Source organism: Anser cygnoides, chromosome Z, assembly GCF_040182565.1.
Source record: "Anser cygnoides isolate HZ-2024a breed goose chromosome Z, Taihu_goose_T2T_genome, whole genome shotgun sequence".
In the NCBI taxonomy this organism is placed as follows: Eukaryota; Metazoa; Chordata; class Aves; order Anseriformes; family Anatidae; genus Anser; species Anser cygnoides.
In genome coordinates, this window is record NC_089912.1 from 1,770,922 (window position 1) to 1,796,761 (window position 25,840).

At 38.3% G+C, this 25,840-nt stretch overlaps 1 protein-coding gene across 13 annotated transcripts in view; it reads left to right on the plus strand.

Moving 5' to 3' along the window:
• The window catches only part of MCTP1 (multiple C2 and transmembrane domain containing 1), a 272,517-nt gene that overhangs the window by 222,539 nt on the left and 24,138 nt on the right, over nucleotides 1-25,840 (plus strand). For 8 of the 13 annotated variants that reach the window (XM_066988625.1, XM_066988619.1, XM_066988626.1 and 5 more), the window contains 2 exons: nucleotides 10,740-10,793; nucleotides 17,653-17,733. In XM_066988625.1, the coding sequence (XP_066844726.1) occupies nucleotides 10,740-10,793; nucleotides 17,653-17,733 (135 nt within the window). Of the gene's footprint in view, nucleotides 1-10,739; nucleotides 10,794-17,652; nucleotides 17,734-24,429; nucleotides 25,294-25,840 lie in introns of those variants that run through there. The other 5 variants (XM_066988621.1, XM_066988623.1, XM_066988628.1 and 2 more) reach the window with 3 other exon arrangements.

The following is a 25,840-nucleotide window of genomic DNA, read 5'->3' on the forward strand; positions in this document are numbered from 1 at the left end:
AGGTGCTATTGTCCCCTTCCCTGAGATGAAGTAATTGATTGTGTAGTTGGAACACGTATTGCAAATGAAGCCTGGTTTGCATAAGTTACCAATTAAAATGTTTGGTATTTTTTTCAGTTAGGACAAACTGTGACAGTTTCTCAGCCGTTGGGCAGGCATGTTGGGTCTGTTCTGATGACACTCCAAGCTCCTTTTTTTCCTTCACTAAGTAGGTTACATGGAGCCCAGGTGGTTTTCCCTTTGATCCTGCCATAAAGGAGGAAGGGCTGCAGGAGGGGACTTGGTTTTCACAACCAAGGGGTCCTCTTTGAGGGCTGAGGAGTGCTAGGAAGAGACAAAAGCCACCTCAACAAGTTGGGCACAACCACTTTTTCCCAGAAGGTGGCCTACCTGGTGAGGAGAGCATTAAACTTGCAATGATGGGGAAAGGTACAGTTGCATGCATGCAAGATCACAGAGACATGGTGAGACAGACCTCATGACCGGCATGCAGTGGATGGATGCTGGCTTTGTAGTCATGACAGGCCGAGAACTTCAGCAAAGGGAAGATGAAGAAATTGGAGGAGAAGCTGAGAGAGCCTGTTCAGCCTAGAGAAGAGGACACCCAAAGGGATCTTAACAATGTGGATAAGTCCCTGATGGGCGGGGAAGAAGGATCCAGGTTCTTCTCAGCAGTGCCCAGTGGCAGAACTGGTGTCAGTGGGAACAAACTGAAATACGATATTCCGTCTGAGCACAAGAAAAACACTTTTATTGTAAGGGTAGTCAAACACTGGACCAGGTTGCCCAGAGAGGTTGTGGAATATTCAATATTCATCCTTGGAGGTACCCTTGGACACAGTCCTGAGCAACCTGCTCTTAGGTGGCCCTGCTTGAGTAGGGAGGTTGGACCAGATGACCTCAGGAGGTCCTTGCTGACCTCATCCATGCTATGATTCTCTGACTGATGTTACTAATCCTGTTCTCCTTTTGCTCTATTATTTGTTAGTTTTTTTCCTAAGCAATTTAAAATTTAATAGGAAGAATAATGCACATGCCTGGAGTTACCTATGAATGTTCTTCTGCCATATACACCCCTATGGAGAAGAGGTTTAATCACTTCAGTTCACATCCTGCATTTATAGTTAACACTTAGAGCCTTAAAGGAAATATTAAACAGCTAATTTCCTCTTCAAGTTTCAAGTTGCACATGTCATTGCATAGAAAATGATGGTGAGCAGCTGGGAGTTAATGTGCCATACACAAATTCTTATGAATCTGTATAATAGAGTATATACACATATTATTAATCTTGTAAGAGTGATATAAAATGGTACAATACATCTTTTAATTTCACTGGAGAATTTTTGCGAAATAGGCTTTGATGACTTATGTTGCCAGAGTATATGTTTCTATTAAAAGTTAAAGATGTACTCATTTAGGATGAAATTTTTTAAATGGAAGAAAAATAATTTCTGTAGAAGATAACATTTCATTTTGAGATTTTGACCAGTTTGTGTGGGTTCTTTTTATATAGTCCTCCAAAGCGATAGCAAGAGGATTTTTCTCTGATCTTAAATAGACTTTACAGGATATATGGGTTTTATATGGTAATTTATTTTAAGGTAATGATGTATACTCTGATTTTATTTTATTTTTTAATTATGAGTGTTCTGGAAATTACCACATGAAGAAATACAAAAGGTGGAAATGGGAAGAAGGATGCTCGTATCCATCTCACTGGATTCCCTCTTTCCACAAGAAAGAGTGGTGAGGGTGGATGAGCTTGAGTTAGTAGTGTCACAGTCAGTTCAGCTACAGCTAGAACAGTACAGTCCAAATCATTTTGTCGTGGGGACGAGTCAGCAGTGGGCCAGAGCCTTTGGTGAATTTGGGGCTACTCCTGTTTGGCCAGAGAGCAGTACTTTGCTATACAAACAAATCCCACCGGGAAAGGGCCTGACTCCAGGCACCCGTTCCTTGCTGGCGTGAAAGCTGTGTTACCACAAGCAAATAATGAGGTAGTGACTCGCTTTCTCTGCGTTTCTACACATTATGGTCTTAAAGCGTGAAAGAATGACTCCATAAAGCCCTTAGTTAGACGGCATTTCTGCAGACTAATGGAGGACAAACACCAAGTGATTCAGATCCATTGCACGTGCAGCATTGAGGTCTTCTGCTTGAAGTCCAGTGCCTCTTCCGTTGGGGAGTCAGCGGGGATTTCTAGCTGAGGACCAAATTTTTGCTGTGAATTTGTGGCAAAGATAAATGCTATTGTCCCTGTATTCTAGCTAGCTCGTGTTCAGAGGATGTAATTTACATGAGATGATACAAAAGAGGGCTGTCAGGTTGGCAATTACATCTTGGCTTCTCATTTTGACTCTACTTTGCTGAGAAGTTTTGCCCCCGATATGATAGCAACAGCAGCAGCCACAAAATCTCCAGAGTTTGAGGGCTGGTGAGATAAACAGAGTTATGCATAGAAAAATATCTGCACAAAACTAGTTTAAGTCATTGACACCTCTAATAGGAAAAACAGTTGTTTTTCTGAAATGGTTTTCAACATTATGCAGAAGGGGTTTCACCTTATGTTTGCTGACTGCTGCTAACTAGCCAAATGTACTCTGTACCTGGAAATAGAAAGTGACGCTTGTTCTGTTTCTGCTTGAGGCAGATGGCAATCAGCACATCACTCTGAGCAGTGCCGCGACGTCCGCGAGTTTTTCTTAAACCAGGCAGCCTCCCTTACCATTGCCAAATTAATCGGAACTGCAAACCTGCTCTCCGTTTGTTACCATCGCTAAAAGAAGTTAGAAAGGCTTTTGTAAATAGGTCATCATCTGTCTGTGCGTGCAGCCTGGATGCTATCAGAGCACAAAGACCACAAGCAACACGTGCGTGAATATTAAGTAGTCTGCTGTCTTCATGCAGCTGTTTGTTCTTTCTATATGATCCATATGGATCAGGGAGGAAAAAGAAACGATAGCCCCACTATGGGACAGAGGCTTTTTTAATAAATCATAAAGGAAACATGAAAATGTCAGCTTAATCAAGCATTTAAATTTTATTAATCAAGCCTAATTTTTATGAGTGCAAATAATCGCTGAAGCTGGACAAATTTGCTCTAGATTGCATCAGAAACATAATTTTAATATTTAATGGCCTGCTGAATTTAAATGGAGAATTATCTTTATGAAACATGCTCTTCATAATTTGCCATTAAATGAGAAATGAACAAATCAACATAAATCTTACATAAAGGTTATTTAACTAAACGTTGGTACTATAAATATTTTAAATGCGTTATGCACTAATTTAACAGTCACAGAGTACACTATATAAAGATATAAGTTGGGCAGGAAGCATTTCTCTCCTGCAGCATAACAGGATGTGGTACTGCAGTTGACTGGCTGTGCTACAGTTAATCGAGACTGTCCACACTGCAAGTGTAATCCTTGCATCAGGGGTTTTCATACAATATTAGAGTATGAAGTAACCCCTTGCTAAAACTTTGCATGGCTGTTCTCATACCAGTAGCATTTACAAAAAACGAATGCACTACAGAATTGGAATATTTTGGCTTCCTTTGGTCACTTCAAGACAAAACTCCAAAATCTAGCCCTAGATATTTCCAGCATTAAAAAAAAAATGTATTTTTTTCTTCCAGTCATAAATCAGTCATCTGTTAATTTAAATTTTGCCACACTTTTTCAATTATAACCTTACAATATTATTAGCATCTAAGAGAAAATTGAAGTTCACTGCACATAGATGCATTTTTTCTGCGAGACTGTTTTAATGATTTTTTCTTTTGCATTTGCATCAAGATTTACATGGCAACAAGATTTACTTGACAACTTATAGCAGCTATTATAAATAATCAATATTTTATAAACTTAAGATCAGTTTAGTTTGCATTGAAAATTCCCATAGTCATGTGAATTTTTTATTTAGCTTCAGTTTGTTTTCATTTTCCTTAGGAACATTTTAGTTCAGTTTAGACTTTAATAACTTTAGAACTTTAGTACAGTGCTAATATATTAATCAAAATGTATCAATATCTTTTTTTTTATTTTTACTGAAATTGCATTCATTTATATTATATACATTGTCACATAAAATTAATAACAGATTTTTTTCCTACTGAAAAGCTTCTCAACTCAAAATTATAATGTAATAGATTGTGTCACACTTGTGTCAAGCTTAGATTTATGTGGATAAGCACTGTTTTGTAAGAGTAGGATATCTGGTGCTACTAGAATCCTAAAATTACTTGAAGAGAATTAGTAACAATGAAAAGCACCGTTGTCTCTTCATACTGTTATTAATACAATAAACTATTTTATTATGGAGAACTCTCAGAAAATTTTGTGAAGCTGCTTTTTTAGTAGCCCTGTAAAACAAACTTATCGTTGATATTTAGTCATGCAAAGAATGGTTTGGTTTTTTTTCGTTTGTTTCGCTGAGCTGAAAATGAAGTATTCTAAAACCAGAAATATGACATTTTCAAGTGCACAGTACATGCTGAAGCCTTTAGATGGAGACATACTTCAAATAAACACCTAATATTCAGTTCACAGTGTATTGTGTAAATACTAGAAAGAGCTAAAATAGGGAACCAAATATTGAAAAAAAATAGAAGACGGCCTTCTACTTATGCCATTTTGTATAAAAAATGACATATTCTTAACTATTTTAGCAACTGAATATTGAGGGCATATAAAGCTGACAGCAGGAGAAAGGTTACATGTTCTTATAAACTGTATTTACTGCCTGTGCATGTTGCCAAGAAATTTATTATACTGCAAATAAAAATTCTGTTGTTGACATTACAGAACTACATGTAATCAGTAGCATGCATCAAAAAGCATCTGATAGCCATATTAAAGTCTCATTTCCTATTAAGAATCAGACTAAATTACAACATGAGCACTTCCCAGAATAAGCTAACAAAATGCATTCTGTAAGAAGAAATAATTGTATTTGAGTGTCTCTGTAAAAATCAGGAAGTATTTTAGCAGCAAAGTACTAATGCTTTTCTTTTTAGTCTGCTGTCTTCTGTACTGCAATATATTCAACCTTACTGGCAAGCTTATCACACTAATTATTATTACATCTAGTGGTTCAGTTATCTTGATGATTGCTGCAGATGAAATACCCCAAGGTCAAAACATTAATAGTATAAATCAGGATCAGTTGTATTCCAGATATACTACAGTACTAAATCAGAACCTGTTAATTTGATTTTTATTTTTCTTATAAATGCAGTATGAAAAGGTAGACATTTTAATTAAGCTGTATCTCTTGCAAAGTTTCTCCTTAACAATTCAGTGAAAGTAGCAGACATCATGTTGTGAAAATGACTACAAAAACACAGCTACAGTGGGCTTACTGATGATGAATGCCTTTGCTTCAACTTTGAAATTACCAGAAAGAGCCTAAATGATTTTACACATCATTGTTAATCCATACACATTGCATAATTTTATCTTGCATTTTACACACAAACACCGTGAATTGAGTGACAGGCAAACGTATGGTACAGTCTACATTTAGACAATATGGATTACATGAAATCCAAACTGTCCTGAGCAGTACAATTCTGACTGCACCCTTTGTGTATCTAAAATGTATTTAATTCTGAACCAAATCTCATTGCCTTATATTTTGTCTTCCGAAAGTACCTTCTTCTGTACCTTTATGTGAAAGTCAAAATGTCTGCAGATATTTTGACACTGTAGCATATGATACAGCATAAATTGTTTTCTTTTGTTTTTCACTTAAGACCACCTATGTTTGAAGGACTAAACCAAGTAAGACACAAGCAAATCTAGAGAAGCACTAACGCTATGGGTTGTTGTGTACTTCACATCAAAAAGGAAAAAAAAAAAAAAAAAGACAAACTGATAAGGTAACAGACATCAGGCAAACCTGCAGTCTGGTAGTGCCACTCCTTTTATTTTTTCTTTACTTTGCATATTAGTGCAAAGCAGGTATCTGGTACTGATATCATATAAAGTCATCAAAGTTTCTTCTGGGCAGGTATTTCTGTTGGGTTTGCCAAAGAAATTAGAACAGAAGACAATTCATGAAGTAACCTGCGCTGTGCACGTTTTGTATGAGAAACAGCAGGCTGACACTAAGAGAGAAGGGCTTTTAAAAGTGGTGTTAAGTTTTAATGTGCCATTTTTCCATGAACCACTTAGATTCAGGACGAATTGTTAAGTTCTCTACAGTCACTGATTTTTGATTCAAGATGCTTGTAAATAATTACGATTTAAGCATACTTTGCAGGTGTTGATATTAGAAGTTGCAATTAAATATTTTTTCAGAAGTCCTATACTGGTTTTAGATCACCAGATCTTTTTTAGGATAAATGCAGCTTGCAATTAATTAACTTACTAAGAAGACAGCATTCTAGTCCACAAGTATTTGGGTTTTGTCTATGATGCAAATACAGTGGTTGTGCTTTCTTCTGGTAATCTTGCTTGACCTAGGTACACATAGATGCTTTGACAGAACAAGCGCTTCCTTCAATAATCTTGTATGAATTATGAATTGCACAATATTTATAGACAAAGTTCTTTTGCCTCAAAGAGGGTAGGAATGGGTCAGTAGCAATGTCAGTTTGTGGTAATTAGTCTGTACGCTCTTCCTGATTAATACATTTTTAAGAGGGCTATTTTGCACAGAAAGGATCTTATTTTGCAACATTTAAACAACATCTGCTGACTGTTTAGCTATGAAGTAGCTGACATGCCATATTTGAGGATGTCTACGTGTGTTTTTTAAAATGTCATATGTATTAGTATTACATTCAAGGAACAGTACCAAGAATCAGGTTCTTTCAAGACCTTCTACCAGTATGCGGCATATAAGTCTGTGACAAGTGACATTACAGAAGGTCATGTCACTTTTAACTGCTTGCATTAGATCTTTCTGATTTCCCCAGTGCCCTTCCTTTGTTTGATTAATACTACTTGATTTCAAGCAAGCTATTGGAAGGCATAATTTAGAGTGAGTGTTCTAGGGGCAATCTAAGATTTTTGCCATAGAACTTTTAATAAAATAACTCTAATGTTTCATTTTATCTTCATATGCTTTTTCCTGTTCTCCCTCTCTCTCCCTCTACCTCCTTTCCCTTCTCCTCCCTCTCCCCATTATATCTCCCTAAGGTATAATGGTTGACATAGAGATTTGAATAACTACTATGTTGCTTCAAACCCGGGCAGCGCATACGCGCTTTATTTGAATAGCAACGAAGCACTATCAAAGGGGAAAAAAAATCCAAAATGGATTTTTTTTCTACAGTATTTTTAGTACGATGTTAAACTGAAATCTGTTGCTGAGATTCACTGAATATATCTTGAAAAGCTTTACTTTGTTCTGCAAAAATAGGTTGTGCTTCAGTATACAGCTTGTGTTAGGCTTCAGCATACCAATTATTCATATATCATACGATTATGAAGAATCTGTTTTCCTTTTTTTTTAAATTTCTGTCAAAGTTCTGGAAACACTCGAATTTGGTGCTGTAATAAATTGTATTATTGTGTCCATATTGTCTGAACATTCATGTTATTTTTTAACTCTTCCTTTTGAATTTCAAGAAAAGTGAGAGCATGGACTATGCTTCATATTCTTTAAAGAATAATTCCTGCATCTTGGGCATGTGAACACTTTTACTACATTTTATTTTGCTACACTAATTGAATTCTGTTTCCTTTCCAGACGATTCAATACTCTAAAGCTCAATGTAATTGACGGTATGACTAACCTAGAACAAGAGCACAGATTGGTAGTGGCTTTTGAATTAAAAAATGGAATGGAGGAGCTGGAAATACGGGATCAGGGGATTTCAAAGGACTTTTTATGTCCTTTGAACAAGCTAACATTTTGCTACTCTATAGAAGCTTGTAAAGTAGTTTGAGATCATTAGATGAGGAAAAAAAAAAAAGTGAATTTGAAGTATTATTATTCAGATAATTTAGAATGGGTATTGTCATGTAAGTGATTTCAGTGAGGTGCCATCATTTGCGACAATTTTAGAGGTTTCCAATTCAGCTAATTGTCTCCAAGCTAACTTTAGCACTAAAGTGAGATAGGCATTCCACTGTTCAATCCTGTCAAGACAAGGAATTTCTGGATGTACATAAAAGAGATCTTTAAGTGTCTGGGGAATATTAATGTTGAAAAGTAAGAGACCTAGTGAGTTTAGTCAGCTCCAGGCGTAGGCAGTATCTGAGTCAACAGATTTAGGTTTATACCTTGGGCTTTAGTCACCTAATGATGTAATTACAGACCTTTTTGTGTGTGGCAAAACTGATTTAAGAGAGTTTCCATCTCATTGCAGCCCTTAACAGCTTGTTTTCATCCCCTCCTCAGTTCACCAGTTCCTCTGTAGAGCTGATGCAAGCGAATCTGGAGCCACTCTATAAACTGGGTCACTAAAACCATCCACATTGGAAGTCTTAGGGTGGATTTTCTTTAAGAACTGGATCATTCCAATGATATAGTTACAGCTGAGCTCCACGAGCACTTGGAACAGCATAGGGAAGATGAGAGTGAGCTACCGTGAGAGGAGAGGAACAAGTAGCTGATGCAGGTTTGTGAGAAACTGAAGATGTCTTTGCTTCCACAGAAGGGTCTATGAAACTGTGTCCTCAGGCACCTCCAAGTTGGACCCATAAAATGGAGCACTGAACTAAGCAGGAGCTAACCAGCGTTTCAAAAATATGTTCTCCACACTTCCATCTCTCCACGCTAAAGGGTTCAACTAGCCTATCACCATCTGAACATTTTGGTCCTTGTCTCTGGTCCTCCTTCTTTAAGAAATAGAGCAGAGCTGACCCAGAGGGGGAACAGAGGAGAGGCTGGTGGGGGGGGGTTTCTTTTTCACAGCAAGTGTCTGAAGCCCAGGTGTGGTTCCTCTGGCCTCTGTGTGTTCTCATCTGCCTCTGCCTTTCTGTGAAGGCTGGCCTCAGGTCAGAGGCTGCAGACAATCCAGCCAGTCAGGCCCTTCCTGTTGAAACTGCTCTGCTTTGCAGAAAAAAAAATAAAAATAAAAAAAATTGAAGAGGGGTTGTTCATTAGTTGCTCAGGTTATGTTACTTACATGTGCCATTGGACATGCTTACTCTTTACTGTTCTCTGTGTTTCTAGGATTGCTTTTGGTTCTAAGCTCCAGAACACAGTAGCCGGTAGATATGATTGGAGGCTCCCTCCCCTCCAAAATCCCACAGATGTTACTCGAAGTGGTTTGGGAATGGATTCAAACGAGGATGAGCATCTGAAATTGGAAATGAGACCTGTGCAGCTGATGTAGGCAGAGTAGTTTGCTGTGGGTGCATGTTATATCAGTGTTATGCGTTGTTTACATTTTGCCTAGGCCCTTGGAGCATTATTAACTGGGATCTTCTTGATGGTTGAGCTAACCCATTCCTGAATTTCGCCCTTGAATCACGTTAAAGTCCTTCAGTTCTTAGACACGGATTTCAAGCAGATGTGTTTGGGGACTAATGCTGAGGCTGTAACTTGAATGTGTTGTCCTAAATGACAAGTACACTTAAGCCATTTGTGACTTGGGCTATATAACAAAGTAAACTATCATTTCATACAGTGGCAAATCTGTAACATAGGCCAAAGTACTAATGTTTCATGCTAATGTGTTTTTTTCCTTCTCTTGACCTTTTTTTCTCTGTGTTTTGTAATGCATAATACATGGTTTTTGTTAGGCATCTATATGACACTGGGCTAGGTGGATCTTTGCTGAGCTTCGTTATGGCTGTTCCTATATTACAATAAATATTTACTTATAAATAACAATGTAAGTTGCCACATCTTCCCTCATATAAGTGGGTACCAGTTTATTTCAATTCTGTCAACAGAGAATTTTCTCCCATCAGGTAGGCTGAAGAGTTAATCACAGTGTTATGAGAGAGGGATTGTGACTTTATATCGTAGAATCATAGGATGGGTTGGGTTTTGAGACTGATTCAGCCACAGCCCATCTTCAGAAAGTCATTTCATTGCTCTGTAAACTGGATTTAATAGTGGTTCATTTCATGCTCATGCTGTGATTAATAAATTATTAATATTTGTAAAATTAATTGAATGAGCGTATATATTTCATAGTGTTAGACTGAAAAGATTATTTAAATGGAAAAATACATGTGGCAGCTACAGTTAACAATGAATGTGAGGAAAGTTAGATGCACAGATTGTATAAAATCACTATTAGAAACATAGTGCTAATGCTAATAGAGCATATGGTATGTGTCACTGTTGTAGATCGTAAGAGACAAGCTAATATGAATTTATTCCCAGCTTTTTATTCTTCAAAAATATCTTGATGTATGCTATAAATTTTATTTAAAATGTTGCATGTATCTCTAGGTAACACTAAATTTAAAGCAAGAGTGTATGTGTTCAGTATAGCCACCAGTGGAGCTGACAAAGGATTCCTTTAGTTAAAACTATCACACATTGAATTTCGAACTACCTTTTAAATACTTAAATTGTCAAGCAAGCATTTTGTACAGGAAGGGTTTTCAGTATATAATTCCCTAATGTAGGTCAATTACAGCTGTAACACTTTCCAAAATTTGAATCTCTAGATCAAGAGTTTTTTCCTGGTTGTACATTTTCCTTCTGTGCATTTATTTCAAATGTTAATAAAGTTTTCATCTACAAAAGGTTTAGAATTGACAGAACAAAACTCTTCCTTTTTAAATCATGACAACTACTACTGTTTCTGTCTGCAGGTAGTGGAGGACATGCTAGAGGACGAGGAAGAAGAGGATGACAGAGATGACAAGGTAATTATCTTTCCTAGCACTTGGGTACCTGGGGATGGGAGAATTTAGACATGACACTGTTTTTACAGACAGTTAAAAAAGGAGTTGAAGTGTTTTAGTCCAGAAAATTGGACAGAGCTGTTTATCATCCTAACAATGCTACTGTGTGTTGCAGGAAAGGATAGAGGACTATAAATCCTGCTTTTTTTTTTTTTTTTTTTTCTTTCTTGGTCCGGAGCTGGGTCAAATATTTTTTCTGCCAGGAACAAAAATAATTCAGCTTGTCTGGAACTTGATAGCTCTTGTGAAGATAACTGCAGTGACAACTGTTTTTGAAGGACAAAAATTTGTCCTGTCTTGAGTATTACAAATAGGGCTGCACTTTAGGGGGAAAATGGTGTAAAAATAGCAACTCCATACTGGTTTAAGATGGGATATTGACATCTATAATTTTCAAAGAATTACTTGGTAGAAGAGTGGCTGAAATGTTTTGCACTCTGTATGACATTTAAATAATCACAATTCTCATAGGCATCCATTTGATTTGAAGTTGGCGTAGTGGCCCAGCAAGGCAGGAAACTATTGCAGATGATTCAGCTATTGGAGGAAACTGGTTCACTTTGGAGGCTGCTGGTTGGGTTGAGGATTGCAACCACAGTAAATAACAGCTCGTTTCCACATCTTATTGAGCCAAGCTATGGGACTGTTTGGATTGGTTGTCCCCCAGGGAGAGGGAAAAACTGGAGAAAAGAAATTAGAATGACCTTGCATCGCTGAAGCAATGGCTAGCGCTGGCAGGACACCTTTCTGGTGAGACAAGTACAGTGCAGACAGTCCTGTTGTTTCTGGTATTTTGATACCAGTGAGATGGTATTAGTGAAAGAAAAGGAAAAAGAAAAACCAAAAAAAAGAAAGATAATTTTACAAGAACTGTGTATTAAAATACAGATGATTTTGACCTTCACAGATGTTCACACACTTCTGTTGTAGTAGAGCAGTGATTTTTTTTTTCTTTCTTCCTTTTTCTTTTTTTTTTTGAGAGGAGAAAAACAGTGTATCTTAATTTATGCCCTTGACCTTTGTTTCCAGTTGAGATGTACAGTTATATACCACTGTAAGAATTCATATGCTGGCAGCAGCATTTGAAATGTCAGAAAATTCACTGTGATTAGTTAATCCCCTGAATGATTATTTTTCTGTTAGCTAACACCTAAGATCTGAGAGATGATAAAAAAGGAGTATTTTCCTCATTTTGTTGCCAGCTCAAACATTTTACAATTGACAGAAAGATATTATGTGAAATTCTTCTATACATCACTTAAATCGTTAGCTCCATCATTTCAGAATTGGCAAACACTGTAGTAACAAAACCTTCTTTTACAAAACACATAGGTGATGGTTTTTAACACTAAATGATATGAGCATGCACTTCTGGCAATAAAATATATGATTTATTGCAAAGGTCAGCCATGTAGCTGTGAAGAGCTTGTATTTTAACTCAACATGCTGGCTTTGAATCATCATTTCTCTTCTGATAAACACTGATCTGCCATCCATTTGAGGCCATTTTCTCCCGTTTGTTCCTGCTTTATTATTAGAGCTGGTGCAAAAGTATCATCCCAGTAGTACGTGTGCTCCTGGACATTTTAAATAACTGTGATTAGTTCACAAAGAACAATGCTTGGCTGCTTGTAGTTTAAGTCAGACACTGTAGTTACAACATAGTTGTTTTTGGAGATTGCTAAACTCCTTAAAAAGGGAAGATGAAGGTGGGGGGCAAGCCCACTCTCCCCGGCACCCCTCACCCAGTTCCGTGGCTGCTAACAGAAGCCAGGCAGATGAACCTAGTTAGAAATATCGCTCTAGGTTTCGATGTTGTGATCTAATATTTAGTTTTCTCAAATTGACAATAGAGTTCATATATTTTTCTAGACATAGTTACCAATATCGAATAAAAGTAAGTACTAACGTTGCCACGTGCATTAAGTGAGCCCCTCTATTGAATATTTAAGACCTGTCTTTCTGTATAGAATGTGTCTAGGATTATCTGTATAATTTCAAAGCTGCTTCCATTACTGCAAACATTTTGAGTTCTCATAATTGAATATGCTGTTTGAACTGAAAAGAAAATTACACTTCTTAAAAATATGTGGACTACCATGTATATTCAATAGCCCTCAAAGCAGGCATTATTAGGCACTGGGCTAAACTGTAAAACATAAGTGCTTCTCTAGGACTGAACTTTTTGTTGTTGGAAGTGCAGTAGGGTGTTTTTTCCTTTGTGGTGCACTCGGACATACTCTATTTATTACTGCAGGTCCTGTTACGTCCTTTTGTCAAAATGGAAGGAGTGCAGTTTCATATTATTCTAATTCACATATATGTTTTCCTAAAGCTGTGTGCAAAATGAAGTTTTGTGAGAAAACAGACACATTTTTAACACCAGCTGGTAGTGACCTCTGGCTTTTATTATTTCTCTGTTTTCTCATGTGGTAAAATAGAAAAGTCAGGTAAATGGGTCTTCTTATGTGATAAAAGTAAAAAGATTAATAAATGTGCCAAAGCCTCGCTTTAATTGAAACTGAAGCATATGTTGCAAGTATGTAAAATATGTCCCAGATGTTTGACCATGGCTGGTGTCTTTGCTCTCCGTGATTACCACAAGGCAGCTATTAGTCCTGTAACCTTTGGACTTAACGGTAAATGGGGTATTACACGGCACAGAACTGGAGCACCTGTTTTCCATTCAGCAAAGACCCCTGGCAGGCTCTACCTAAGCCTATCCATATGTTTTCACTTAGCAGATTGTTGGGCGATTATGAAAAGTGTCTTTCTTTAGAGCCAGCCTAGATATTAGTCACTTACTTGCAGGGAAAGGGCAACTCCTGGGCTACTTGATGAGGTCCGTGTGGGCGCGCGCTGATGTAGGTTGTGGGATGCGTGATGGAGGGTTGTGGCCCAACACCCCCACGTCGCAGGGCCACAGAGGTAATAAGCTGAGGATGATAAGGACTCAAGTGCATGTAATTAGTTAAAGTAGGGCATTTTATCAATAGTGATGTGTGCGTTACTGAGAGGAGTTTGACAAGGTAGATTTACACGACATATTTGCCTCTAATATTCTGGATTATTATTTTTTTATTTTATTTTACCCTCTGCTGCAATTGAAGTAGACAGGAGTGTCAGTTTAAGGTCACGGGATATTTTTTATTTTTTCTTTGAACTGGAGAATATAAACTTTCATCTTCAGTTGCAATATGACTAATAAAAAAATGGCAAGTACACTTCTTGCTATATCAATTGCAAAGTAATGTTTAACAGTTCAATCCTTTTTTTTTCTAATTTTGTTTCTTTGCCATGTTACCTATTTAAGAACTGAGACGAGTTTGGCTCAGACATTTGTCCTTAGTTTAATACTAGTTTTTCAAAGAAATAGCACTGGATTCTGCATCCCATATGTTCTATACTGATTACTAAATCTATGCCAACCAAAGATTTACAGTTTAATCTGATTTCTCTCTCTCTTCATTTTTTGGCTCCCTTCCAAACACTGGCTTACACACTATCTTAGCAAATAAGGGTCAGTTAAATTACATGAAGTCAAGTTATCAACAAGCTATCAAAAGGGTTTCTACACAGTTATGTAACGATAATGTAGTGGTCAATATGCATAATCTACGCATGTAATAAAGATTTTAGTTTGTCATTTGAAAAGTCCAGGTACACTTTTCACATAGCTTTACTCTTTGAACAAGTTCCACATAGATTTCAGGTATTTGCAGAGAATTTCAGCTCAGCCATTCAGTTCAGCCATTTTGTGGGAAGCACTCAGCATGCCACAGAATTGGGCCAGTGAGTAACACCACTATCACAGACTGAAGAGGAAGAAGACACATGGTATGAGCACTATTCTATTTTTTTTATTAACAGTATCAATATTTTAATAATACAAAAGATTCCAATCATTTGTACTCTTTGACGATTCTCTCTCGAGGCTTTGTACTTTCAAAAAAATCTATGCAGTTCTCATTCAATGTTAGTATGTTTCAAGATAACTAAAAGCTCTTATAATGAAGGATAGTTGAATCAAAACATTTTAAAGCTTTTAATCATCTTTGCCAAGAGGTACCAACTTTGTTTTCAGGCCAAGCCAAGTTTGTAACCTGTCTCAATAGCCTGTCCAGCCTTTTTTTCCAAGAGTATATCATGAGGAGGAGAAAAGATAAACTCAATACAGTGTATACTTTTATATTCTATAGAAGAGACGCTTGTAATCTATTGTAGTGGCAGTTGATTCCTATAAAATAAATGGTGGGAAAACAAGAAAGAAATAAGGCAGTCAGTGGAGAAAAAGAGAACATTCCAAAATGTTGCAAATAGGCACACAAGTTCAGCTGTAGCTTGATTCCACCATTAGAAAGCTACCTTCACTAACATTTAAATATCAGCTGTAAATAATAAAATTTAAACAGCTTCCATTTAAGCTGTAGCTGCACATGAAACTGTTGTCCCCTAAAAACTTAGCTAGATTGTCACTACTTATGAAACAAGCCTACAATAGAGTACTCTGGAATAATAAGTAGCTGCAGGAAAAGTCAAGCAGTTGGTTTCGCCTCAGTTTAGTTATTCACAGAGGGGCAGTCGTAAGGGTCGTGAGGTTTACGTCATAATTGTACCTACTAGGAGGGGTGAAGGGGCAGACTGCTTCAGCCCAGGAAATGAAACATCAGCCTATGCTGTTTTATGATCTTTGGATCATCCCAGTCTCAGTCGTGGAGCTAATTCTGCCTGGATGGACCTTGCATCATGTGGGCATTTTGCACAGTCACTTCCTTAACCTTCAATTTCATAATTTCATCCCTCCCAGGACTAGGACACCAAAGGGGCTCTGTGATCAAAGCAGGCACCTTTGAGAACAGATAACTGAGAGATTTTGATCTTGCAGGATCAGGCTTCTTTACCCCAGTGCAGTCAAAATCAGTGTAATAAAACAAATATTAGTGAGATCAGTACCTCACTAATATTTGTAAGATCTTTAGTGACATTTGTCTTTAAAGTCTGGCACCTTAAAGGTGTGTGAGATCGTCTCTGGAGGACTGTGGGTCTATAAACTGTTGAACAAATTACACTCCTCCATGTATATGATTTTTTTCACCTGTGACTAATGTAGTGTGGGTAATGTTCTTCATTTATTAAGTAATCCAAGTATAATTCAATAAATTATTAAATTAAATGAAGAATATGTCTTAATTATGTTAGCTGTTTCAGAATGTGACATAATTTTGCCCTACATTTTCCCTCTACCCTTAGTATTGCTTCTCAACGTAACCAAGCTGAATGACATTGTTTGAGACTAAGCAAAGGTCTGTTTTTTACCAAGCTCCTCAAAAAGTGGCTGTATAAAATGAGGTGTAGTAAAAGCATATGTATGGTCTTCTCAGTGACTCAGGGGAGAGGAATGATAAGTGTTCAAGGAAACGAGCAAAAGCTTTTACTGCTGAGTTCTCACTGAAACCTTCACATGCATGCAGGTCACTTGGCTCCTCAGCTCCGAAGGCATTCGTTTGTTATGTGGCTTCAGAAGCAGGGAGAATGGACCATTTCTCGTTCTCTAACAGATTTTCTAGATTTTCTTTAATGTAGTTGCACACAGACTCATGAGATCCGGGTTCTGTTTAAGCCACCGTCACGTACTGCCTACAACAGTAAGCAAGCCCCTCTATCCCCTAACGTGAGTGTTTGTCAGCCACCCAAATATTTCTTTACGTTTATTTGAAACTTCCCATTTTATCCTTCTGAAGAGCAGCCCAAAACACCTGTTTTAGAGATGTTTTTTGGGCTTGTCCTACAGCAAAATGTAGAACCCATGATACAGAACAGGTCTTCATTCAAGTTGCACAGAAAGCGGAGGTGGCAGTGGGTAAGGCACAACTTTGGAAGCCGGGTAGAAGAGTGAGGTGGTTTCAGGTGCACTAGCGTGAGGTTGAGTGAGTGCTGCATGGACCCAGTCCCTGTTGGTGAGATGTGTGGCGGGCACGGCGCACATGAACGTGAAGGAAGGAGTGGCAGGAGATGATGTGGGTGAGGACGATGCCTGGTAATGTGGCTCTCCGCAGCAAGTCACGGTCTGGTTTTCAGCTGAGGTTTGCTGCTGAGGCCAGCAGCAAAGCACAACTGAAAGTCTTTCTTTAAAGCTAGGTAGGTGCTTTTTGCTTCACTGAAATGCTTGTAAGAAAAAGTGCAATGTGAACTACAAGCGTTTCACAGGACAGTTGATCAGGTATTGCTGTGCTTTATGCAGACAGACACAGGAAAAAGGGAAAATAAATTGCGGTTTCTTGCAAACTATGTATATATTTTGTGTGCAGCTTGAAATATCAATGTGTCAGTAGATTTTGTATTGTTTAGTTAATGCTGATGTGTGGATCAGTGAAGAACATGCTGGATAGGCCATCCAGAAAATGTAATCCTGACAAAATGAAGCAGGCACCCTTGCCCCAAAGAATTTAAGTGCAAAAGCTGCTCCCAGATGAACGTGGTGTGGAATAAGCATCGGCAACGTGCAGCAGCATCCACAAAGACAGAGTGCACTGTGGCAGAGGGCACTGTCTGCTGCCACTCAGGTTTCATTTGCAGCTCATAAACAGCTAAATTGGGTGTAAATAAAGCGTGTGGACAAATAGTACATATAATTGGCTTTGTTCTACTTCTTTGTAGTTTTGTAGATATCAATCTTATGCATTTACTGATTGCTACTGTAAAAGATGCAAAGGTGTGGCAGTTTAGCGGGGAATCTAAATGAACTGCTGTGATCATCAATTTCAGAAAAATTCAGATATGCTTCAATTCAGAAAGGGGTAACTTTTTCCATCCATCCCAGCAGATGTTTGTGAACATACAGCTCCTAACTGACAGAGACTTCAGATGTCTAGAGACTTTGCTACGGGCTTTTTGCTACCAGGTACCTTCTGCTCCACTGCAGTATACTTGCCTTTTGGAGAGTTCAAATTATATTTGAATACTTCTGCAGAGAAGACAGCTTCTCCGCGGCAGAAAGAGGCTTCTGCCTATTCCTCCATACTGCATCCATTCCTAGTTTCTGCTGGGATGGCAGTTTCATCTTTGCTGATTTGTTTTTGTAGCTTCTTGGTTTTGGTGTCTTTTGGGAACTGGTATATGAAATGCACCACATTTTCAAATGCTCACATTCCAGAATGATGAAGCTTACAGGCCAATTATTTAAACACAGGAACTTTCCAGTAAAACAGCTCTGTAGATTTCAACATACAAGTGAAGGGAAGAATATATTGCTTTTCAGTGTGGAGAAAATACATATTTCTGTTACTATCTACCTTCCTGTACCATGGCTAGCAGAGACTTGAAAATAGCCAGGCAGACAGGTGACTGTAATGTGAAGGATGAGGCTTTCCTAATTTCTGCAAAACCGTATCCCTGTTTGGATAGTTTATGAGGCTTGGTGGGAGGTCTGAGGTGGGGAAGAGGCAGCAGTTTGCCAGCCCTAAGCAGAAATCTGCAGATTTGCTCCATTTGTGAATTCCCTTGTGCATTCCCACAGAAGGAATGAGCCCGCATCCTTCAGGTGGGGCCGGGACCTACCATGGCTGCTCCTGCTCGGTGTGGGCTCCTGCCAGGTCTGGACTGCATTTCCTTTGGGTTTACTGGCTTTTCTGCTGAGTCCTACGCTGGGGGCACGGACACCACCCGTGAACCTGGTGGGAGCAGCTCTGAGTGGAGGAGCCTGCAGGAGGTGGAATAGGCAGAAGGAGACGGGGATGCAGAGACAAAAAAACAAAAACAAAAACAAACATAGAGACAACCTAGGGAATGGATTGGCACCAGGTGGGCAGGCATGCGGCAAGGAGGAGCCCAGGGGGAGCAGAGGCTGGCTGAGCATCGATGCGGGCACACGCAGAGCTAACCTCAAATCTCACAGGTGTCGGTTTTGGAAGCCAGCTTCACCACCTCAGTAGCGCTTTGGATGTAGCCTTTGGTGCACCATCTAGATAGACCAGAAAATTAGAATTTATGGCATATGGAAAAGCAATAAACAGTTGCATTACCACTCTTGCTTAGTATTAAGTGTGGCTTAAGGACTGGGGTGGTATCTGTGTTATCTGCGTGATCAGCAAATGTATGTTTGGGAACAGATGAGGTAATACGATAGGTTAAAATACAGCTGTAGCAGTCTGATAATGCAGTGTTTTTTATTGATTGTCTAACTGAGTAACTACACTGGGTATTTGGTTTGCTTGTCACAGTGCTTAATGCCTGGGGTAGTTGAGCAAGTTACTTTTCCACCCAGTTGACCTCAAAGTCCCACAGTCTTTCAATCAAACTCCTCAGATTTCACAAGCTGGCAGTTCCTTTCCTTTTCTAATGGGCTATGGTAAAGAAAATGCGTCACCTTTTGCACCATGTAATACTAAATCAGATCAGAATTCATGCACAATTATGTCAGTGGAAATCTAATATTACAGACTTGCTTATCTCGAGATAGCACATGGAAAAATAAACTTGCACAACTGACAGACTTACTTGATTCTACAGATAGGTTATTTGTAAGTAATTGAGCTGAAGAATGTATGTGGATTATTTTCATACATTTCAAAAAGCATATAAGAAAAATGGGTAATAAATATTTAAGTATTGTTTCTTTCCTCTTCCCTTTTCTCCTATTTCCTTTCCCTTTTTATCTTTTGTTAGTCTGCTTGAGTGCTAAAGTAACAAAGTCTGGGATGGGAAAAATAGGTTTTATGTTAGCAGACTGTTTTTGTTCTGAAGGCCAACAAGTTTAGAAAAGCAAAATGGACACCAGTCATTTATGTAATGTAACAGATACCTAACGGCATCTAAGTAACACAGAGGCCTGAGAAAAAAGCATTCTGTCGAAAAAGTATTGCTTTCTGTTTTTCTTTAACAGTGTGAAAAAGTCAAAACACTGTTGCTAATCTGAAGCTTTCTTGCAATCAGAAATAGTTATTTAAGATCAATTGCTCAGTAGATGTGCTTTTTTGGTATTTTACGCTAAAAAATATTGCAGTTCCTCCTACCTTCAGCATACACAGCCATGTTTTGATACCTCCTCAATATATTGTATAAGCTATAATTTAAATTTAAGTATGGAACAGGTCTATTGGTCTTTAATTACTCTTTGGTTGAAATTTTAAGTATCAGTAGGGATAGAATAGGTAGGAATCTTTTGGAATACCTTCTTTGCTGCTGAGTAAGAGGCTGATTTCTGATTGGATTTAACTTTTCGGAGAATTTGAAATATGTGTGTATGTGTGGGTGCACCAAAACATCTTCTTGCCTATTCTGTGAAGTGCCTGGTCTGCTCTCCTTTCCACTCTCAAAAAACAAATGCTGAATGAATATTTTAGATCAATATGTAGCATATAGTGAAGATCAAGAAACAGTTTACTCAGCTGTTTTCTGAAGTATAATGTACTCCCATGCATTTTGATAGAGGAATGGTTTGCATAGCAATAGTTGTGGTTTCTGGACAGTCTATTAAAAAGTAAGATTTTGTAGTCTGTTCAGGGAAAGCTTAAAGCTGCATTATCAAAAATTACATTACATAAGATTATAGCCCAAGAGCCAGTTTGTTGCTACATAAATTTTAAAAACATTTGTTATCCTGCGTAATCTTTCTCACCCATCTTCTCCAGGATATATTGATTCAGAAGAAAATGTGTTCCCTAGCACCATGAGGTTTTTTTAAGTTTTATGCTGAATTTTGAAGTCTTGGTGCATAAACATGGAAATTGCATTTCCTGCAAGTGCTGAAGTTTTCTTTTTCCCCAGTGGAATGTTGTCTGTTTATTTGAAAATGGACTGAAAGTGTTCAGATGGCAGCTGCATACTGTCCTTTTGTTGGTTTGCTTTCTAAACCAATACCTGCAGACCATGGAGAGGAGCTGCAGTGACTTACCAACAGCTGTATTCAAACAAGACTACAGGTGCTTTTCAAAATAATCTGACCAGGAATGTAATTACTGGTGCTTGAGGGAAGAAACACAAGACACCAAGCAAATGAGGTCACTTTAAGGTATGAAATGCCACTGTCTTGGAGGCATCCTATTGCAGGAGCTGGGAGCTTACCTCCAAGAAGAGACCGCTGGAAGCTCCTTGTCCTTAAGACTGGTTGTTTTTGAAAGGAAAACAGAACTGGCTGGACTAGGGCTGTGTTTTCATCTGATGCTAGTCAGACTTCAGGGACTGTTTATTCGTGGACCGTAGTCCCCAAAAGCCTCAGACAAAATTCCCACAAAATAACGACCTATCTGCAAATGTTAGAGCACTCACGTTGCTCGCAAATCTTGGTCGTGCAGGGTGGGTTCCGAGCCAGCGGATTCAAGGGCAGCATTTCTTATTGCTGAAGCCCTCACCAAAATGTCAGTGACAAACCTCTTTGCTAGTAATCAAGCTGTATGAGACAGCATCTGTTGATCTAGGTAAAGAACAGTGCAATCCATTCCTGGGAGCCTGATGGAAGTTACTGAATATTTTGGATTTTCCAAATTGCTATCTCCAAATCGCTATTTTGAAAAGGAGCTCAGATGTTGTTTCAGATAGGCATAACCTGTCCAGTTCGAAGAAATACCATTTCTTACAACAAATGGTGTAATGTTACAAAAGCATTATAATGCAAGGAAAGGTGCCACATTTTAAAAGATATGATATGTAGAACATAGTCAAATATTTTTCCAGATAACCAAAACAGAACACTTCTAAAAGGTAGAAAGTAATTATTGAACCCTAGAAGTTTGGCTTTGGTTTTTGATTGTGGTTTTGTTGTTGTTGTTTGGTTGGTTTGTTCTTGTTGTTGGTTAGTTGTTTTTTAATCAACTGCATTGGCTTTTTAAATTAATTTTCCTACCTGTACACTGTTTATATTCTATTCTTAAGACAGTGCTTTTTTTTTTTTCCCTCCCAACCCACACCAACCCCCCTACAGCCTCAGATTTTTGCCTGTAATACATGTTTTGATGCCAGCCATTCAAATCCCTAATTGAGACATTGGAATATTTATTTTCCCTAGACTTTGTTGTGAAAGGAAAAAGTTTTGATATTGCGCTTCCAGATCATTAACAGGTGTTACTGGAAGTATCTCAAATGCATAGGAATGCTTTACAGAGCTTTTTTTTCTCTATTCTGATTTTAATAGTGAGACATTAAGAGTATGGTTTCAGATTGTTAGCATTCAGAAGTCTGTACATGTGTCCTGAAATGGAGAGGAGAAAGAAAGGTCTTTCTCTTTTTCTTTCTTTAAATATTTCTTCTCCTACCTACATCCTATGCATTGGCTAAGCATAGTGCCAAACCCCAGGGGGATTAAGCCTGTGAATGCTGTCATTTGTCAGTATATTAATAGTTCTAGAAAATTACTATTTGATAAGGAGCAGGACCATGGAGTAACACTTTTAAGAAAATATGGGACGACTGCATCAAGAGAAAACATACAGGGAAGGCAGAAAATAAAGAAAAAGGCTGTATACTCCAATGTGTTTCGCCTATATATGTGAGCACAATGACTGAAGAATTTGAGAGCAAATTGTCTGTAGAGCTCTGTATTCAAAGAGCATTTTAAAAGTATAGCTATGATTTGGGTAAATCATGTGTCTAAGATAATAAGCACACAGCAGCTTAGAATTTGTGGCCAACTGAATACAATTCAGTGCATAAGGGATTATTTTTGCCCCACAAATTCACAAAGCAGATTGAAGTTCAAAAAACCTAAGTGATCTTTGTTCACAAATTGTTTGGGTGAAAAAGCAACAGAAACATCTAGTCTGTGTAATTTCATGAGACTTCTTGAAGATCCGAGGTTAAAACAAACTTTTACTGAAAAAAAAAAAAATAATAAAAAAAAATTGACAAAACTAGATTAGAAAATCTATTAGGACTTTTTTATGGAAAGAGGTAAGGAGAGCAAAAAGGGAACAAATTCATCAGCTAAAAGGCATAATGGGAATAAGAAATTCCAGAACTTGAACAGTGAAGAAGAGAATGCCAGGGAGACAATGTATCTGTAGTGCATGAGGAGGGAAATAGAACAAAATGTTTAAAATCTATCTGATATTGGACATCCTTTAAAAATGTTTTCAGCTATGTAGAACAGAAAAAAATAACAGTTAAAATGGAAACATGATGCATTTTTAATGACTGATTTAGGGGAATACTTGGAAGTGATGCTTAGACTGGTAAGAAAATTATAAGATCTTCCTGTTCTAATGACATTTGTTTTCCAAAATTCACGGCAAACTAAGAGAGTCCTGAAAGAGTGGAGAGAAGTGCATTATATTTACCATTTTTAAAACTGAAGAGGGGATTGATCATGACTATTTTTGTTCTCTGTAAATAGTAGAACAGACTTAAAGAAAAAGTGTCCAAACTTAGATTTATTCTCACATTTGCACAAAGAAGCTCAGAGAACTTCATGATGAACCCTTGGGACCACTGACATCAGTGAGCATCACCTACGCTGTTGTGTGCTGCCCACCGTAACATTTTTTTTTTTAAAAAAATTTAAAAGCCCCATATGATTTAGAGATCATGAGATTTACCATGCATGTTTGCTCTCCCAGTCACCACTATCAGATTATGATAACAATGTGTACTTTCATTCGAAAGCATGTGATGATTATTTTTGATCAAAATAGTCCCCAAAGTCAGTACCAGGATTTGGACATCCAGGTTGTTTTCTGTACCCCCTGTTAGTTTCCCAGGAACCTAAAGAGGATTGGAGGGGTTAGTTTTCACAATCTGATCATTTAGAAGATATATTCAGAAAATATTTATGAAGAACATTCAGAAAATGCAGTATTATCTTTTGCAAAGGTACTAAAAGGTAAAACGAAAGAGCCTGAAATCAGTAGGATCAGAGAAAAGTAAAGCTCCAGGTTCTTATTTCAATATTCTTTTTTTTTTTTTTTTTAAATCTTTTTTTTTTTAATAAGATTGTTTATAAGGACAAGGTCTGTGATGGCTTCCCTGGAGTCAGAAAGCATGTATTTCCTCAAAGATGAAACTAAACAGCAGAAATACTGTTGCTGTTATGCTCTACTAATATCCTGCTTTGGTTTGTCCATCATTTATAGAGAGAGGTTAGCGCTCCAACACACCTCTGCTACCTCGATATGCAGAGTTATTCCTTGGCTTTCGAGATGTTGATACCATCCAGTCATCATACCTGTCTTATGGGCCACTATCAATGTCTTTTCTTCAGAGTTGTATCCTAGCCAAAGCGTGTAAGGGCAATCATGGTTCGCAGCGACCTGGCATGGGATTATAAAGTCAGTTATATTAGCCAGGTTACATTCTGTTGGTACTGTGAAAGGCTTTTGACTTCCACAGTCTTTATTTTCTTCCTTCTCCCTCCCCTTCTCAATGTACAATTCTTCCTGCACTCAAGGAGGAAATTGGAAGGGTACTTAGATATGCTAAATTACCTCCAGTATAAACTATATATAATTTGCAGCATTTAGTTATCACTGTTGTTTTACAGATTTAGATCTCTCTTTATACCATTTAAACGGTGGCTGAGCTTTTTTTAAATGTTTATTGAAAGTAGCGTTTCTAATAACAGTACGGAAAAATGGAAGTGTGGATGGGACTGAAACATTCTGTTTCACAGTGTCGCAGAGTGGTGGAGGCTGGAAGGGACCTCCAGAGATCGTCTGGTCCAGCCCCTGCCCAGCAGGAGCACCTGGAGCACCTTGCGCAGGATGGCACCCAGGCAGGTCTGGAGTATCTCCGGAGAAGGAGACTCCACAGCCTCTCTGTTCCAGTGCTCTGTCACCCTCACAGTAAAGAGTTTTTTCCTCGTAAAAATCTAATGGCTTCCTAATAGTATTTCAGATGAATAATTTGGATCTTTCCCTTAATGATGTAAATCATTTCCAGTTGCAATACTTCTGTTTTTCTCAATAATATTAGAGAAGATGGGGAGGGGGAAACACGACACTGTGACTGGATTTGGCAAACAGCACTGATGCCACATAGATGGAATACAAAGAATTTGGAAATCGAATGACCATGTGGAAGACGGTATTAAGTAACAGCCTCTTGCTGTCGAGCAGATCTCTGCCCTTTTGAAGCCAGGACTGGATGCAGTGACACAGTGCTCTACAAAATGGTGCCCTCGTGCTCAGCGGGGCATTTGGGCATTTGCAAATGCAGCCAAGAACACAACGTGTCAAGAGCTGAGGAAGGTCGGTAGCACCCATGTGTGAAAGGTAGAAAATAATGGTAATAACCAGCCTTGGGGAAGGTGGCTGCCTCTTTATACTACTTTTCTGAGAGAGAGTGCCCAATTTAAACCGGTTTAACGAGGCTTGCTTTGTTACCTCACATGCTCTGAGGTAATTGTTAATGTAGTATTTAGTGCTTTTTTACGTTCTTCATCCACCCTCTGTGGTGCAGCTGATGGGTTTTCTGGCCCTGCTTCAGAGTGGGCTCTCCTCTAGGGACACGGGGTCCCACCAGGCCCTGCACTGGTGGGTCCCCATGCCCCTTCCTAGGGCAAACAACAAAAAAAAAAAGTCTTAATAATGCTGGTTGGTATTATTAATATTAATTATTAATATTACTGATACTGTCACTTATTAATATTAATACCGTTAATAATAAAGAGCTTGATCCATCTCCCTGCAGTGGGGAGCAATCTCAAACAAAGCCCTGGAAGTGTGCCGAAACAGGCTGTGCCACCTCCAGTCGATATGGGGACTTCCTTAAATTCCCTTTGCATTAGTATAACACCACGGGGCATTTCCCAGGTGCTGCAGAGAAATGCTTTGCACTGCCACACACTGTTTTCGAATAAGCCTTGTTAGTGAATCCCTTCCCTTCTTCTCCCCCAAAGCACAACATTAATGTTTTCCACCAAACAGGAATCAAAAGCAGTAAATTCAATAAAAAGGGAATTAAATTTCTGGTCCGAGGCTACGTGGGACCTGTGAGCTGAGGAGTGCCAGCTTCTCCAAAGCTGAGAGTTGCGGTGAAAGGGAAGCTCCATTCCTCAGCACAAGGAAGAATTTCCCACCAAA